Raw genomic sequence first — 14603 nt, forward strand, 5'->3', positions numbered from 1 at the left:
ATATAAGGGTTGATATTTATCAAGTACAACGGCTGATGACCAAGTCAAAGCTATAATCTCGCCATCCAATTAAGAAAACGCGTGGATAATGAAGGAAACAGCTCTAATTAAGGAAAAGATTGATTGAAGGCGGATTTTTAGTTATTCTTTTCTTGTATATAATGAAGATATGATCAGCTAGGTAAGACACATGATATACACACACACTAGAGCAGAAGCAAACATTCTCTCTACACACTAGCTTACTTTGTAATCTCGATCATATACTCCACAACACTTGTAACCACCTTTTATTATCAATATAATCGACGGTGATAGTTTTCACCGTCCGAGGGTTTTTTGTGCCGGAAACCACGATAATCATATACTTATCGACCAAAGGTTACCTTGTTGATCATTGACTAAAGTAATTCGACCAAAGATTATCTTATTAATCCTTGACTGAAGTTATTTTACCAAAGATTACCTTGATAAGTTTTGACCGAAGTAAGACTATTTTGATTAAGGGCTTTTTCCCTCGTGATCAAATCATTGTGTTCACCAAGATTTCGATTAAACATTCAATATTATCATCATAGCACTAATCCTCACATAACAGATTTGGATACATTATCCTTGAGTGATTTTTGTCCAAAACAGTATTCTGATCGAACTTGTACTTCGAAACCGAATACATATTAACCCAACCCAAATAAACCCAAAATAAATAACCCAAAACCAATTAACTTGAATCTTATTTGGTTCAATAAACAAGTAGGATTCCTATAACATAAAACCCAAATAATCCAACTCGAAACCCAATTAAAAAACCCAAACAACACCTCTAAATCCCGACCAACAAAACAAAATTAAAGTTATTAAAATCCAATAATCTTAAAAGAAAAAAAAATCATTAACTCTAACAAAACACCATAAATACTAGGGATGAGCGTTTTCGGTACCGAATTCGGCACCGATTTGGTACTGTTCGAGTTTTGAGCTTTCGATACTGGCATGGTATCAGTATTTCTCGAATTTTACACGAAATATCGGTTTCGTACCAAACATTTTACCAAGTATTTCCAAATTTCAGGATGAAACTTTTTAGGATCGATACAGGTACAATTCCGAACTCGTGATAAACACCCAAGTTGTCTATTTCAATTTTCTTTGAAAGAGCCGCTAAACGATCGGACCAGACAGGCGTTGGTAGCTTGACCGCCTTACCCGTCATTGAAACACAAGCTGTAGACGTATCATTTTCACTTTTTACAATTTACCCACCATGTGAGCTTCAACTAGCAACAAACCACTTCTTCTTCATCATCATCATCATCACTACAGATCTTCAAAACCCACAAATCTCCACACTGAATCAACACCACCATGAAGCAATTACACAAACAATCAATCACAAACCAACGCAGAGACGAAGAATCACCCACTTCCGAAGCCTTACCATACTCTCCAAAATCCCTAAAACACCCTTCATCATCATCATCATCATCATCATCATCATCCTCCAGATACATTCCAAGATCCATCAATTACCTTCTCAAAGAACAACGCCTCTTATTCATCCTCATCGGAATATTAATCGGATCCACCTTCGTCCTATTCAAACCCTCAAATTCCACCGACCCAGATGCCCAAATCACGTCAATTGGCCATAACGGTGAAAACCCACTTGGGATCTCACGTAAAGATTTGGTTTTTAATCTCAACCGGCCGGTTAGGGTTCCAGTGAGTATTGGCGGGAAGAGGCGGCGGGTGGTGGTGACAGGTGGATCTGGGTTTGTGGGTAGTCATTTGGTGGATAAGTTGATTGCTAGAGGTGATGATGTCATTGTGATTGATAATTTTTTTACTGGGAGAAAAGAGAATGTGATGCATCATTTTGGAAACCCTAGGTTTGAGTTGATTAGGCATGATGTGGTGGAACCTATACTGCTGGAGGTTGATCAGATCTATCATTTGGCTTGTCCGGCTTCGCCCGTGCATTATAAGTATAATCCGGTTAAAACCATTATATCCTTTTCTCAGGTCTTTAGTTTTTACTGTTAATGTTATTGGTTATCATGTCATGTATGTGTATGCATGTTTATTAACTTAGGATTAGTTTGTAAAGTATTGATTTCATGCCCACATTGATATGCATAACAGCAGGAATTTTGACCTTAATGTTAGACGTATGTTCGAGCCAAAATCATAAAATTCGGTGATTTTGTTGTTCGGTTGGTGATTTTGGATATGGTTATCTGTATAGATTGTTAATAATAACATGTGGTATTGTTAACTTAGTAAGTCTTTATTACAAGTTTAACGATAGATTTTGTTATGACATGCATGTGACGCTATGACCGAAATATTAGCATTCGGTTGCATTATATTTTCTTGTGAAAGCTAAAGAACTTGTATAAATACCAAATTTGAATCATTTTTCCACTTGTAACTGCTATTTGTAGTGTAGATTTAAGTGAAAGGTCATATTTTGATTTAGTGTGTTTTGGTATGATTTCTTTACTTGCTACGTGATTTGAAGTGATAAGAGTTTAGAATTCCTTAACTAATGTGATTACAAGACCAATGTGATGGGCACTTTAAACATGTTGGGACTTGCCAAGAGAATAGGGGCAAGATTTTTGCTTACCAGCACGAGTGAGGTGTATGGAGACCCACTTGAGCATCCTCAAAAGGAGACGTATTGGGGGCATGTGAATCCGATAGGTGAACCATTATTTCAAATTTATCTTATTTTACTTTGTGTTTGTGTGATGCTTGTAAGTTGTAACCATATAGTTTATGATATTGCATAGGTGTTAGAAGCTGCTACGATGAAGGGAAAAGAACGGCTGAAACCTTGACGATGGATTATCATCGAGGTGATGGCGTTGAGGTAATTAATGAATAATTACATTTTATCGTTATTCTTTTAGTTCATTTCCTTGTGATATGAACATTGCAAACAACTTATTGCATCATTATGGCAGTATGAAATGTGACAGTTATGGCCTTTACTGTAGGTTCGGATTGCACGTATTTTCAACACATATGGTCCTAGGATGTGTCTGGATGATGGGCGTGTTGTGAGCAACTTTGTTTCACAGGTGAAACCGAAGCCTCCTTTTAATTTTTTCTTTAATTAGTTGATAAATGATATACTATCACTTACTTTATGAATCTTGTATATGATTAAATTTCTTATGAGAAGGTTGGTTTTGCAGGCCATTCGCAAGCAACCAATGACAGTTTATGGTGATGGAAAACAAACACGAAGTTTTCAATATGTCTCTGACTTGGTATGTTATTACATAAGCTGTAGGATAACTTTTAATAAGCCTTTTGGTTAATGTAAATTGTAAGATTATCTAAGATTTAGTTTTAAATCTAATTCTGATGGTTATTTAAAGGGCAACTTGCACAAATAGAGACAAGATTTACATTTTTTAATGATTTTAGCAACCGGCTATAAATTAAGCCGAAAACAGAAATTAACTTATAATTTAGTAATTTACTACCCATTTTAGCAATTAATCTCATTTTAACTTTTTCTACTTGTACATTGCTGAGGTGGCACTGGTTGGTGTCATACCAGATGCCACATCACATTTTAAATATGCATTAAAATCTCTAATTCAAAGAAAATAGAAAATAATTTTATTTACAAGTTTGAAAATTTGATTTACTAAAGTTTTTATTTAAAGTAACAGTTGAAGGTCACATCATATGCCACATGACATATACATATACACTAAAATGACAAATTTATGTCAACCATTGCAAAAAGGATCAGCTTAATTTGCTAACTATGAAATCTAACTAGATAATAAGCTGTAAAGAAATGTAATATGGTTGCTAAAATCTGTAATAAAGTCTAAATTAGTTTCTATATAGCCCAGAGTTTAAAGTTGTTTGCTAAAATCTGGGAAAAAAGTGCGCAAAGTTCGTCTCTTTGGTGTATATTTTCGAAAAAATAATAAAATAAAACTCATTATCATTTTGCAGTTAATATTAATCTGTTTGACCCTGCATGTCAAATTCCACCTTTTTAGTTTACCAAGGGAGTTCCGTTTGTACTTTGTAGTATGATTTAGTGTCTTCAGATCAGATTAACAATGAATAATCTTGATCTTTTTAGTGAAACAAGGTAAATAATTTGATAATAATTCAGGTTGATGGACTGATGGCACTAATGGAAGGCGAGCATATTGGACCTTTCAACTTGGGCAATCCAGGAGAGTTCACCATGTTAGAACTTGCTGAGGTTTGCTAGCTCGTGCCCCCAATGTGTTTTTTGACCGGCCCATTTTGTCACTTCTAGGTTTCAAACTAATCATGATCATATGATCTTCGATATTAGGTGGTCAAAGAAACTGTTGACTCAAGTGCTACAATAGAGTTCAAAGAGAACACTGCCGATGATCCTCAAAAGAGAAAACCGGATATCAGCAAGGCGAAAAATATGTTAAATTGGGAGCCTAAAATAACACTTCGTGAGGGTCTGCCATTAATGGCGGCTGATTTCAGAAACCGAATCTTGAATGAAGACGAAGGCAAAGGTGCGAAGTGAGATTTTCTTGATTCATACATATGTGTATAGATTCAGCAACTTATATCTATATGTTTGCTTATTTCTTTCATATGTGTTTTTCCCATCCAAACCCTTTAATTGGATTGGTTTGTTTGTGTAATAGATTTTGATGTAGCATCAAGAAAGAATTTTATTTTTTATTTTTTGCTGTTTTTTGTGTCAACTGATGTTATCCACATGAATGTTACTTTCTATCTTTTCTAGTGGTTTCAATAAAGTTTATAGTTTTTAACAAAAAAAAAAAAAAAAAAAAGCAAGGGCGCGATTGGGTCGGGGTCGGTTAAGGAAGCTTCTTCATAAATCCATTATATGTTTATAGGCTTAAATAAAAGGAGGAAAGCAACCTTTTGAGTCCTAAAAGATAGAAAGAAAGCATGTTGGAATTTGTTAATAGATAGGCATCTGATTCAAAGATGATTGTAGCTTGTGGAAAGTGGCTTCGTGTGCCCTTCTTCTATGAATGTGTTTGTATTTGAGCATTTGTTCCTTTAGAATATAGGAATACAATTCCTCATGATCACTCCAATTTTCTTTTTTTGCCTTTATTCTTCTTTTCAATGCCCAATCTCTTTCATACCTAAGTTCTTTTGACAAAAAGAGTAAAGCCAAAATGAATTGAGTTTTTCTTAGTCGAGATTCACCCCGATGAGAGCCGTTTAGGTAATTTTTCATAACCAAAGAGTTTTAAGATCCGTAAACTCTAACCATGTTTGATATTAGTGTGACGAGGCGTGAATAGAGAGCGTGTAGTACTTTAAAAATCATTTTGGGATTAACATGTTTTTATATTCTTTTGTTGTGTTATAATTACTTATATACCCGTATCGTTTTCGGTTTCGAGACGAGCTTGATGTTCATGATCATATCTTGTTGAATAAAAATAACCTATTTACCTATTATCTATGCTTTATTGCTACATCTTATTTGATATAAATACATAAAAGAAAATGACCAACATAACTTTTTAACCATCTTTCTTGAAACAGAAGCTAGCTAGAAAAAGGATGGTGATATTGCCACCAATCAAGGTACTTTCATGAAGTACAGCCATTGATACCCATCTTACAACTTCTACTGTGATCACCATGTGATGGTGCATGTTGATTATTGAAGGATGCTCCATACCCACATGAATCTTTGGTCATCCCCAATAGATATACTTCACCTACTCAACATAATAGCTCTTTTAGCAACTAAAAATGGACCATAAGTACTTGGTACACATGCACAACTTTTATTACATTGGGTACATATGTTTAAAAACACTAGTGCTATATAAATAAATCATGTTGTGGTTGTGTATGAGAAGGAGCAAATGTAAAAATGGAAATTTTGTTAAATTCACTCTCATCTACTTTTATTGTTGAGACATAATGATGTGGTCCTGAACAATGATACATTTCGAGGACATAATGATACATTTCGAGGATGTCGTGGATCACTTGTCAAGTTACTCAAGCATCTGTTACTACATCTGTTTCGTTTCGTAACCATCTATAAGTTATTCGATGAAACAAGTTACCGTAAAATCCGTGTTATCTGTTATTAATACGTAGAAGTAAAGACAAGATGAAAGATACAAAAATCTTATATAGTTAACAACTTAAAAGATATAGCATAGTAATAGTTTCAAACTTTCAGTCACGTCGATCTTAATCTTATCTTAATGTACATTAATGTAATTGTGTGATACAAACAAAACTGGTGGGTCCCATGTATTTATGAAATTAATGTAGTTTGTAATTGTAACATGGGAATTCAACCGTTACTTTTGTTTTCACTTTGAATGCTAGTCACCCCACCTCATGTACCTCTGGCCTCACTGTGCTTCTGAAGCCATGTCCCATGGAGTGTTTTAATTGTATTTTAACTTGTTCTTATTATTTTTATTAGTAATCAATCTGATTCATTATTATATCCTAAACACAAACTTTTGTTTTCAGAGAGCCTCATTCTTTATTCAAAGCTTATTTTAATCTAATTGACAACTTAATCAAGTTATCAATGAACAATGTAAGTATGTATGTAACACGCTAATATGTTCCGTTCCCGTTCCTTTCCTATCATTGTTTTTTTAAAAATAAATGCTTAAACCCTTGACACTATTACATTTTTACCACTTCCTGTAACTTGACTATAATGGTAACAAAAAAGCGAGATGAATTTTAGACAATTATTACGCTTATCACAAACTTCTAGAAGGTTTTCCACAACTTTGGACGATCAGGACTAATGTTGAAGACTTTGAACGGTGAAGATCAACCTAAATTGCAATTACCAACTTAGCATAAGGGGAAACAATATGATTATATAATTTTGAATGTGCTTAAATGTTTTATAATTGTTTAAATCAAATGATATAAATCAGCCATAATATAAAAAACACCAAGTGTACAATATATTTTTAAATACAATAGTAATTTGTAAATGTGCAAAATGACTATATAAATTAATTAAGCAGATTCTATAGGCAGGTCAAAAGCACCACCACTTAGTTGTAAAACTACTACACAACTCACCATGAAAACCATTGATATATTTTGTGCTTCACAAGCTGCCATCACCACCATGGCTTCCGACATTCACCACCACCCCTCCTCCTCCTCCTCTTCCTCTTCCTCCGGTCGCGCAATCGACCGACACAACCCGATAATCCAAGACCAAAAAAGACTCACCACAACAATTAATCATCTCCCACCACCACCACCTCCAAACCATCACAAAAATAATAAAAAGACAAAGTCCAAAACATTAAATGATCAAAAAAGAAAAAACATAGATGAAAACAATGAGGAACAGGAACAGTTAGTTACAATTAAGAATAATCAAGTTGTTAGAAGACAAGGCGGAGTGTTACTAGGCTGGGGTTGCACTAGGCCTGGTGATTTCATTAGCCCGGCTAATTCTTCGAGGTTTTTGTTGTCGGATAAAGCGTTGTCTGATCAGTTTGATCCTCTTTTGAAGCAAGTTTTACCGCCTGCACCACCTGTTGAGGAGAAAGTTTATAAATTGGATAATGAGATGCCTTTCAAGAAGGATGATGGGAATTTGAAGACGACTCCACGGTCTTCGTCCTCTTTGTCATTACGCTCGTCCGATCAACAGGTTTTTTTTTAATATGTAATTATGCTATGTTAGAATCCTGTGTATTACACGGGTTGAATATAAAAGGGAAAAAAGTGGTAAAGTTAAGTAGCAGGACTGATAAAAAAAGTATATTATTTGTTATGTGACGCGGTTATGTAACTAGTTTATGTATCACAAAAAAATATTCATTTATGTATATAAATTTTTATGTGTTTAAAAAAATGTTGTTTCTATATATTGCAGGTGGTTGTGTTAAAAGTGTCGTTGCATTGCAGAGGATGTGAAAGAAAAATGAGGAAACATATATCTAAAATGGAAGGTATACAAAAGTATAAAGTTGATAATTACTCTATGTTTCATGTATATTTTTACTAGTCTTCAGTATATATAAAAACAGGAACTTTTAATACTTTTGTTTAAATTCAAGACTTGAAAATATTGACATAAATGCAACAATTGTTGTAGGGGTAACATCCTTTGACATAGACTTTATGGCAAAGAAGGTGATGGTGGTCGGTGACATAACACCTCTAGCGGTTCTCACAAGCGTGTCAAAGGTCAAGAACGCTAAGTTATTAACTCCAACAACAATCGCGTGTCCACCAGTGCCTCAGGTGAACTCGGATTTCTCCGAAATCAAGAAGCAATTAGGATTCGTCGCGTAAATTAGTACGGGATCAAGTAGGCTAGTGGTTTTAATCTTGGAGTGTTTTGGTTCATTTTTACTATTTAAGTTATGTTGTGGACATGATTTGTGATTTAGGTGGAGGGACAAAACGTACTCTATGGTATTTTTGTGATTATCAAAATAAAATAAAAAATAAATTGGAATAGTTTTCATAAGCCCAAGGTGTGACAGTAACATGACATTGAATTTGTTCTGCCCAAAAAATAAGTTATAATAACAAAGTGGGAAGGCATAAGAATATTTGTATGGTGTAATTTTTATTATTAACCTTATCTTCTTCCTTTTCTTTTCAAAATGCTCTTAAATAAACATTTCAAAATTAAAGTATTTTCCAGAGTGACTGTTTGATTATCTTATCTATAAATAATCTTGATGTGAATAAGTAGTTTGCATAAAAGAAAAAGGCAAATAATGATGAAAAATTATAAGGTAAAAAGTAAGGGGTAAATTGCACTAATACATGATAACCTTTTTTATAAGTTGTTATTCAAACGGTGAATTTGTAAACAGTGAAGTTGTAAAACATACAAGCACCCCATCTTTTCCGCAAACTTATTCAATTTCATGTTTTGGATGTGGGAAATAATCGTGTCGAAAAAGACTACTGAAAAAGAAATGTCTCACCATAGAAGCTATTGATTGATAATGATCTTGTAGAAGAAGATTTCTACATGTTATTTGTCATATGATATATTTGGTCATTAAAATCACATGCAACCTATTATAAGTTTATATCATATTGATTAATAGATTTAAAAGTATTATACTATTATTTACCATGCTTGAGTTCTATAAGGGCCATAGTTTGTATGGGGCCTATGGGCCATGGTTTGTGAGCTTTGTTCTTGAGTTTTAAAAGAACAATAGTGTGTTTGTATGGGCCATAGAATATATATATCCATACAAGTTTGTTATTGTTAATAAAAAAAAGTATCATTTTGAAGATGCAAAAATAACCGACCTGCCGGATTCGAACCAGCGACTAAGGATGGCTTTGAGATGATACCCACTACAGTCCTCCGCACTACCAACTGAGCTAAGGTTGGTTTGTGTACTACGATTTTATTTAAATTTTATATAAAAGTGAAAAATCAATTAGAGGCCTTTATAGTTGACTAACTCCACAATGGATATAGTTGACTAAAATTTGAATTCAGTGATATATCATGTAACTCCACAGCTGAGGACTGAGGTTATGAATAACAAACTCAACAACATGACCAAAAACTGATTATCTAATTGATTGTTTAACCCTAATGTATCATAGAATCATTTTTACAAAAGCAATCCCAAACACCCCTAATTCCGTATTCCAGATCAAAAATAAAAAGGTTAGGTTCATACTTTATATGATGATGGTCAGTTTTTGCAATAATAAAATGGACATTTACGAAGACATGAAAATAATCCAAGGTCATTAATGCCCATCCTGTGTTATAATGGCTCAACAACATTTATCATCATTACATTTTAAATCCAACATCACCTTGTACAACATCTGAACATTTAACAAAAACACCTAAACTTGGTTCTTCATTGACCGGTTCTTTGTTCCCGTTATTTGTTCACGTGGTTCTATTCCTACAGCCTAAACTCTTACTCCTACCATCCACCTGCAATTTCCATTACTAACTCATCTACCAACACCTCAGCAATTTGCTTACCGACAGCATCCATTTCATCAACCGGTTCGAACCAATCCAGATCCTTATCGATAGATATATCCTCAAACTCCTCATTTGCATCTCTTTCTTGCTTAGCAAGCACCTTCTGCAACTGATCTTCAAACCCTATTTCAACCAATGTCATTTGAATTCCTCGTTGGCCTAACGGGGTTGATACCATAATCTTTGAAAGGACTAGCATCGCTTCGTTTATGCGGTCATGAAACAAACGCCTTTCGGATCTTGTAACGGTTGAATCCTGGGAGTATTTTTTTTCAAGATGATCGAATAATATAGGATCAATAGGACAATCTATGGAGTAAAATGTGGTTATGAATGTATACGGGTCATGGTCATAGAAACTGGAATCATGTAGCAGATCGGCTAAGTATGTAGATTCCCAACTTTCTGACTCGGAGACTGTAAATGATGATGATCTTTGTTCGGTTTCTTCGTCATTTGTGCTATCATAAACCGATTCCAACTCCATTTTCAGCAGATGAAGTTGCTTCCTTAGCGCTGAATACGCAGAGGCGTTACATACATATTTATAACTTTGGAATAATTAAAGAAATGGAATTAAGGAGTTTGAAACATTAGCTACCATGTATTCGCGAACTGACTCTCTCGAAGCACTCGGAACCGGATGATGCATCTTCTGTAGGAGGAACTTCCAGTACTGAAGTTTGACCATGTTGGTCAAAATCCTTTGAGCCTTCAGAAGATTCTGGCTCGGGTCCAGACAACTGAGTGCAAACAGTACCCTGTGAGTTTGCAGTCCATGGTTATTACAGCTTCTAGAAGGTGAAAGTGAAAACATAACTAATAGCCACTAAAATATAAAGTTAAAAATTCAAACTATTTTTCTCAATAACCATGGTCCATGAAAAACACTTAGATTTACTAATACCATGCCTTCACACAATACTAGAAAAAAGTAATCAATGCCAAGTGTCAATATGGTAAAAAAGCAAACCTGTGAATTTAAACTGTCTTCATTAACAGATGATGAATCTGCATCTCCTAGCATGCAAACATCAATAACAGAAGGTGACTTTGTGGTAGCATTTTGAATATCAGAAATAAGTAACTCTTGTTCAACATGATCCTCGTTCTCAAAGCAAGTCTCGGTCGGTGAAATGTAATCAAATTCATGAACACATGCATTACAATGTTGTGAGGACCGACATCTTCTACTGTAAGGTCTTAAAATTTTGGACCGTGGCTCTTCTCTGTGGCTTAATTTACCCTTCACCCCCTTACTTTTACCTCGATTAACAGGCTCGTTATGCACCATCATCTTCTCATCAGCATTAACTTCATGATAGTTACTTGTTTTATGGATTCGATTGTGGGAAGACGGAGAAAGAGATCTTGATCTTGATGTGTTTCTGAGATATTCATCTCTCCAACCATATTCATCAATGACTCCAACCGGGCCCGCCGCATATCCAGTTTTATTGCGCCGTGTTTCAATGTTGGGAACCGAAAGCATTTCTTCCAGTGTGTTATTTTTACCAACTCCCATATCTTTATATCCATGAGTTTTCCACCGTTGTGACATTCTCTTTTTTGCTTCCTTAATCACTGCAGATTCAGACATATTAGAGTGTGAACGCCTGGGGCGGGCCCTCGCACTTTGGTGAAATGAATTCCGTGGAGAAACCGCCATAATTTCTGATTCACTAGCATATGCACTTGCATATTCCATAAAACCAGAATCAAATAAACTGATATGCCCGCTTTCAAAACCCTCTTTCATTTGAGTAGTAATTTGTCTTGCAATATCTCTAGCTTCTTTGGACTTGTGTCTGGAAGATTTGAATTCACTTGGTGGGCCCTTGTACAATTCGGATTCTGTATCATTGTAGATCTTTGCAAGATTTGGCTTAAGAACCACAATTCTTGTAGGGGAAATGGTGGTTGCATCTTTCCTTTCTGGCTGATATCTTGATGATCTACGGGAGTTATCATTACTGTGACATGAATAGCCTGAATGTGCATCTTCATTTCTTTGATGAGAAACAGGAACACAATAGTTTATTGTTTCTTGCAAGACTTTTACATTGGACACGTGTCTGACAGCATTTGAAGGCTTTAAAAGTGTTATCTGGTTGCAGAGAGGACCATAAGGGTTGTCTTGTTGATCCTTATGCAGAAAACTGAGCATCAAGTCTGAGTTGGAATCTACTCTTTCAAGTTTGGTTTTGATTGCAATCGACTCTCTAAATATTTCATCACATCTTTCCTGGATATACCCTAATTCCAGCTTCGTGGATCTCCGTTTTGCAGTGAATTGCGGTGAATAAAGCTGATTTCCAACATGTGATGCTTCTGGATCTTCATACACATCTTTGAAATGTTGTAGTTCCACTGTGGTCTTCCTATCTAACTGATGATTGAATGACTTTTCATTCTTCTTGACAGTATTTTTGGAAATTTCAGGCACCTTTTTTTGTTGTCTGTGAAGAGGCTGTGGAGATGGCAGTCCATCTAGACCCATAAGCTTAGCTATAAGACTTGGTGACCGCTTTTTGGCTGAAGTTTCGTTCATCATTTCTTTAGCCAATAATGTCTTCATGGGTGTCCCATAAACTTGTTTAGAAGACGTTTGCCCAGTTTCATACATGAACTGCAATCACCATATCGATTAAGTCACCTGTTAACTTCTCTTAAACATAAAAGATGCAGAGAAAGTAGAATATTGCAACACTCATAACTTGCGTAAATTAATCACAGTAAATTAGCTCATGACCTAGTGACTGTAAAAGAACATACAAAACTAAGTAATAAAGCCTTGTCTCACCTTCTTTTGCTCCGTGAAATCATCACTCTGGGACCTGGCGTGAACAGTTTTCCGGTTCTGGTTATCTCCATTCCCTGGAAAAAGTTATTAATGTTTGCTCAAATGCAGAAATGCATCATTAATTGTCAGATAATAACATAATTTCATAACTAGATCAAGCAAATTATCACCAGACAACTTGTAACTAGAACCATTTGCCCTAGCTAGCAGGATTACAAAAACAGAACTATTTAGTTCAAATTAAAGGCTATATTATTAAACAAAAAGCAAAATAGGTAGGTTAAAAAAGCATTTAAGCATCTAGATTAGCTAAATCCACACTCAATTAATAGGCATTCAGAGCACCACGCCATGCCCTGCACCACCATAACTCAACAACTTATAAAAGGAAACAAATCACCTTAAACCACCACCACCACCGCACGCGAAGCCGACTCTACAGTCAACCCTAGGTCTCACAGGTCATAATAAAATCACATTAAAACACAGCAAAATAATAATAATAATAATAACAACAACAATCACAAATCAAACCCTAATTTTCATCAACATAAAATTCACATAACTACAGATAGGGCTTCAAATCCTTCAATTTCCTTCCTAATATGCAAAACCTAATATTCACAGCATAAAATGACTAAACTCAAAAAGCTGATTCCACACATCAATTAAACTGAGCAAATACTATATCAATATTAAACAAAGTCTCACTGTACTCAACTGCTTTCAATCTAACAGCTGAATATCCTCAACAACAAAGCATAACAAAGCTAACACAAAAATTACTGAACTAGAGTTTAATTTTAACCTCCAAAGAGGCACGGTAACTTCGATTTCTTCCGCTTATCTCTCTCCATATTCAACCTACAACACAAAATTACCGTTAGCGGAGTTAACAACCTAATAATATATAATATATGAAAATAACAAAATGTAAGTTAACAGAGAGAAGAATATACATTAAATTCGGCTTCGGTTGAATGAACAATTTGGTGTCTAGAGAGAGTATGTGTGTGTGTGTGTGTGATTTTGAACTTTCAAAAATGTTGTGAAGGAGGTGAGTGACAACAGTGAAAAAGGCCCCTAGAAGAGCAAGTGGATCCCGGTCCCACCGTAACCTGTAATATCTCTTTTGTGACACGTAATACTATTTTTGTCTTAATTGTATTTTGAGTTTTTTACTCTACGGACGAATTTTCTTTACTTTAATTAAACAAAACGTAATTAACACTCTAAATCGGATTACTTAAACTGAAAATGAATTAAAGATAAGACTATACGTTGCCGAGCTTTTGTTGGCTCTAGATTATCTTTAAATATTGCATCATATCGTATCGATTAGACATGAACATGGTTTTGGATAAAGCCTCTACTCACTCACTTAAACTTTTTTTATGAATAAAATCGCTGCTCACAAGTAACTTTTCTCAAACATTCCCCTCCAATTTGCCTGTTAGCACCCGTGAGTGAGCTCACGCTGGTATATTCGCGCTGACACAGTGACACCCATTATGGTGTTCACGGGTAATGTGGCAAAGCTCACTGTCCGCGCCCCTATTGGCCTTGCTCCAACAAACAGTCTGTGGGTATCGTGATGAAAGTGGGAATGTGTAGTAATTGAAACCTGTTGTAATGATTAGATAATATTTAAACTGAAATGGAATGATGTAAATTGTATGCAAACCTTTCGAAAGTGTGATTGAGGAGAAAAAGGCAAAAACGTTGTCATGGTAAAAAAAAACTCTCGGAATGAGAAAATGCCAAAACTATCTCATGTATGTAAGAGGC

General features: G+C 35.1%; 3 protein-coding genes across 3 annotated transcripts; 2 read left to right on the forward strand and 1 right to left on the reverse strand.

Moving 5' to 3' along the window:
• The first annotated feature begins 1303 nt into the window (after positions 1 to 1303).
• Positions 1304 to 4762, forward strand: LOC143555907 (UDP-glucuronic acid decarboxylase 1-like). Its single transcript, XM_077045373.1, has 7 exons — positions 1304 to 2012; positions 2564 to 2706; positions 2796 to 2875; positions 3003 to 3086; positions 3204 to 3278; positions 4151 to 4243; positions 4340 to 4762. The coding sequence occupies exons 1-7, from the start codon at positions 1366 to 1368 to the stop codon at positions 4547 to 4549; spliced, it is 1332 nt and encodes a 443-aa protein (XP_076901488.1). The 5' UTR covers positions 1304 to 1365; the 3' UTR covers positions 4550 to 4762.
• A 2201-nt stretch (positions 4763 to 6963) lies between these two features.
• LOC143555908 (uncharacterized) lies at positions 6964 to 8583 on the forward strand. The gene is made up of 3 exons (XM_077045374.1): positions 6964 to 7675; positions 7901 to 7976; positions 8123 to 8583. The coding sequence occupies exons 1-3, from the start codon at positions 7091 to 7093 to the stop codon at positions 8320 to 8322; spliced, it is 861 nt and encodes a 286-aa protein (XP_076901489.1). The 5' UTR covers positions 6964 to 7090; the 3' UTR covers positions 8323 to 8583.
• Positions 8584 to 9740: 1157 nt separating this feature from the next.
• On the reverse strand, positions 9741 to 13964 carry LOC143555910 (uncharacterized). Its single transcript, XM_077045375.1, has 6 exons — positions 13775 to 13964; positions 13624 to 13679; positions 12816 to 12889; positions 10986 to 12641; positions 10614 to 10773; positions 9741 to 10528 (listed from the first exon to the last, which is right to left on the reverse strand). Coding segments are annotated over exons 1-6 (2529 nt in total). The 5' UTR covers positions 13777 to 13964; the 3' UTR covers positions 9741 to 9947.
• Between the last annotated feature and the right edge of the window lie 639 nt (positions 13965 to 14603).

The sequence above is a fragment of the Bidens hawaiensis genome, unplaced genomic scaffold, assembly GCF_021521415.1.
Source record: "Bidens hawaiensis isolate Kalapana, Puna unplaced genomic scaffold, B.hawaiensis_p1.1 tig00018412_1, whole genome shotgun sequence".
In the NCBI taxonomy this organism is placed as follows: Eukaryota; Viridiplantae; Streptophyta; class Magnoliopsida; order Asterales; family Asteraceae; genus Bidens; species Bidens hawaiensis.

Excerpts from the sequence above, each read along its gene's own strand:
- LOC143555908 (XM_077045374.1), top strand. The coding sequence starts at position 7,091 with ATGAAAACCATTGATATATTTTGTGCTTCACAAGCTGCCATCACCACC. Across the intron at positions 7,676-7,900 it reads TACGCTCGTCCGATCAACAG|GTGGTTGTGTTAAAAGTGTC; the intron begins GTTTTTTTTTAA and ends TATATATTGCAG. Across the intron at positions 7,977-8,122 it reads ACATATATCTAAAATGGAAG|GGGTAACATCCTTTGACATA; the intron begins GTATACAAAAGT and ends CAATTGTTGTAG.
- LOC143555907 (XM_077045373.1), top strand. The coding sequence starts at position 1,366 with ATGAAGCAATTACACAAACAATCAATCACAAACCAACGCAGAGACGAA. Across the intron at positions 2,707-2,795 it reads GGGGCATGTGAATCCGATAG|GTGTTAGAAGCTGCTACGAT; the intron begins GTGAACCATTAT and ends GATATTGCATAG. Across the intron at positions 2,876-3,002 it reads ATCGAGGTGATGGCGTTGAG|GTTCGGATTGCACGTATTTT; the intron begins GTAATTAATGAA and ends CCTTTACTGTAG.
- LOC143555910 (XM_077045375.1), bottom strand. Across the intron at positions 12,890-13,623 it reads GTTACCGTGCCTCTTTGGAG|GGAATGGAGATAACCAGAAC; the intron begins GTTAAAATTAAA and ends AACTTTTTCCAG. Across the intron at positions 12,642-12,815 it reads ATTTCACGGAGCAAAAGAAG|TTCATGTATGAAACTGGGCA; the intron begins GTGAGACAAGGC and ends TGGTGATTGCAG.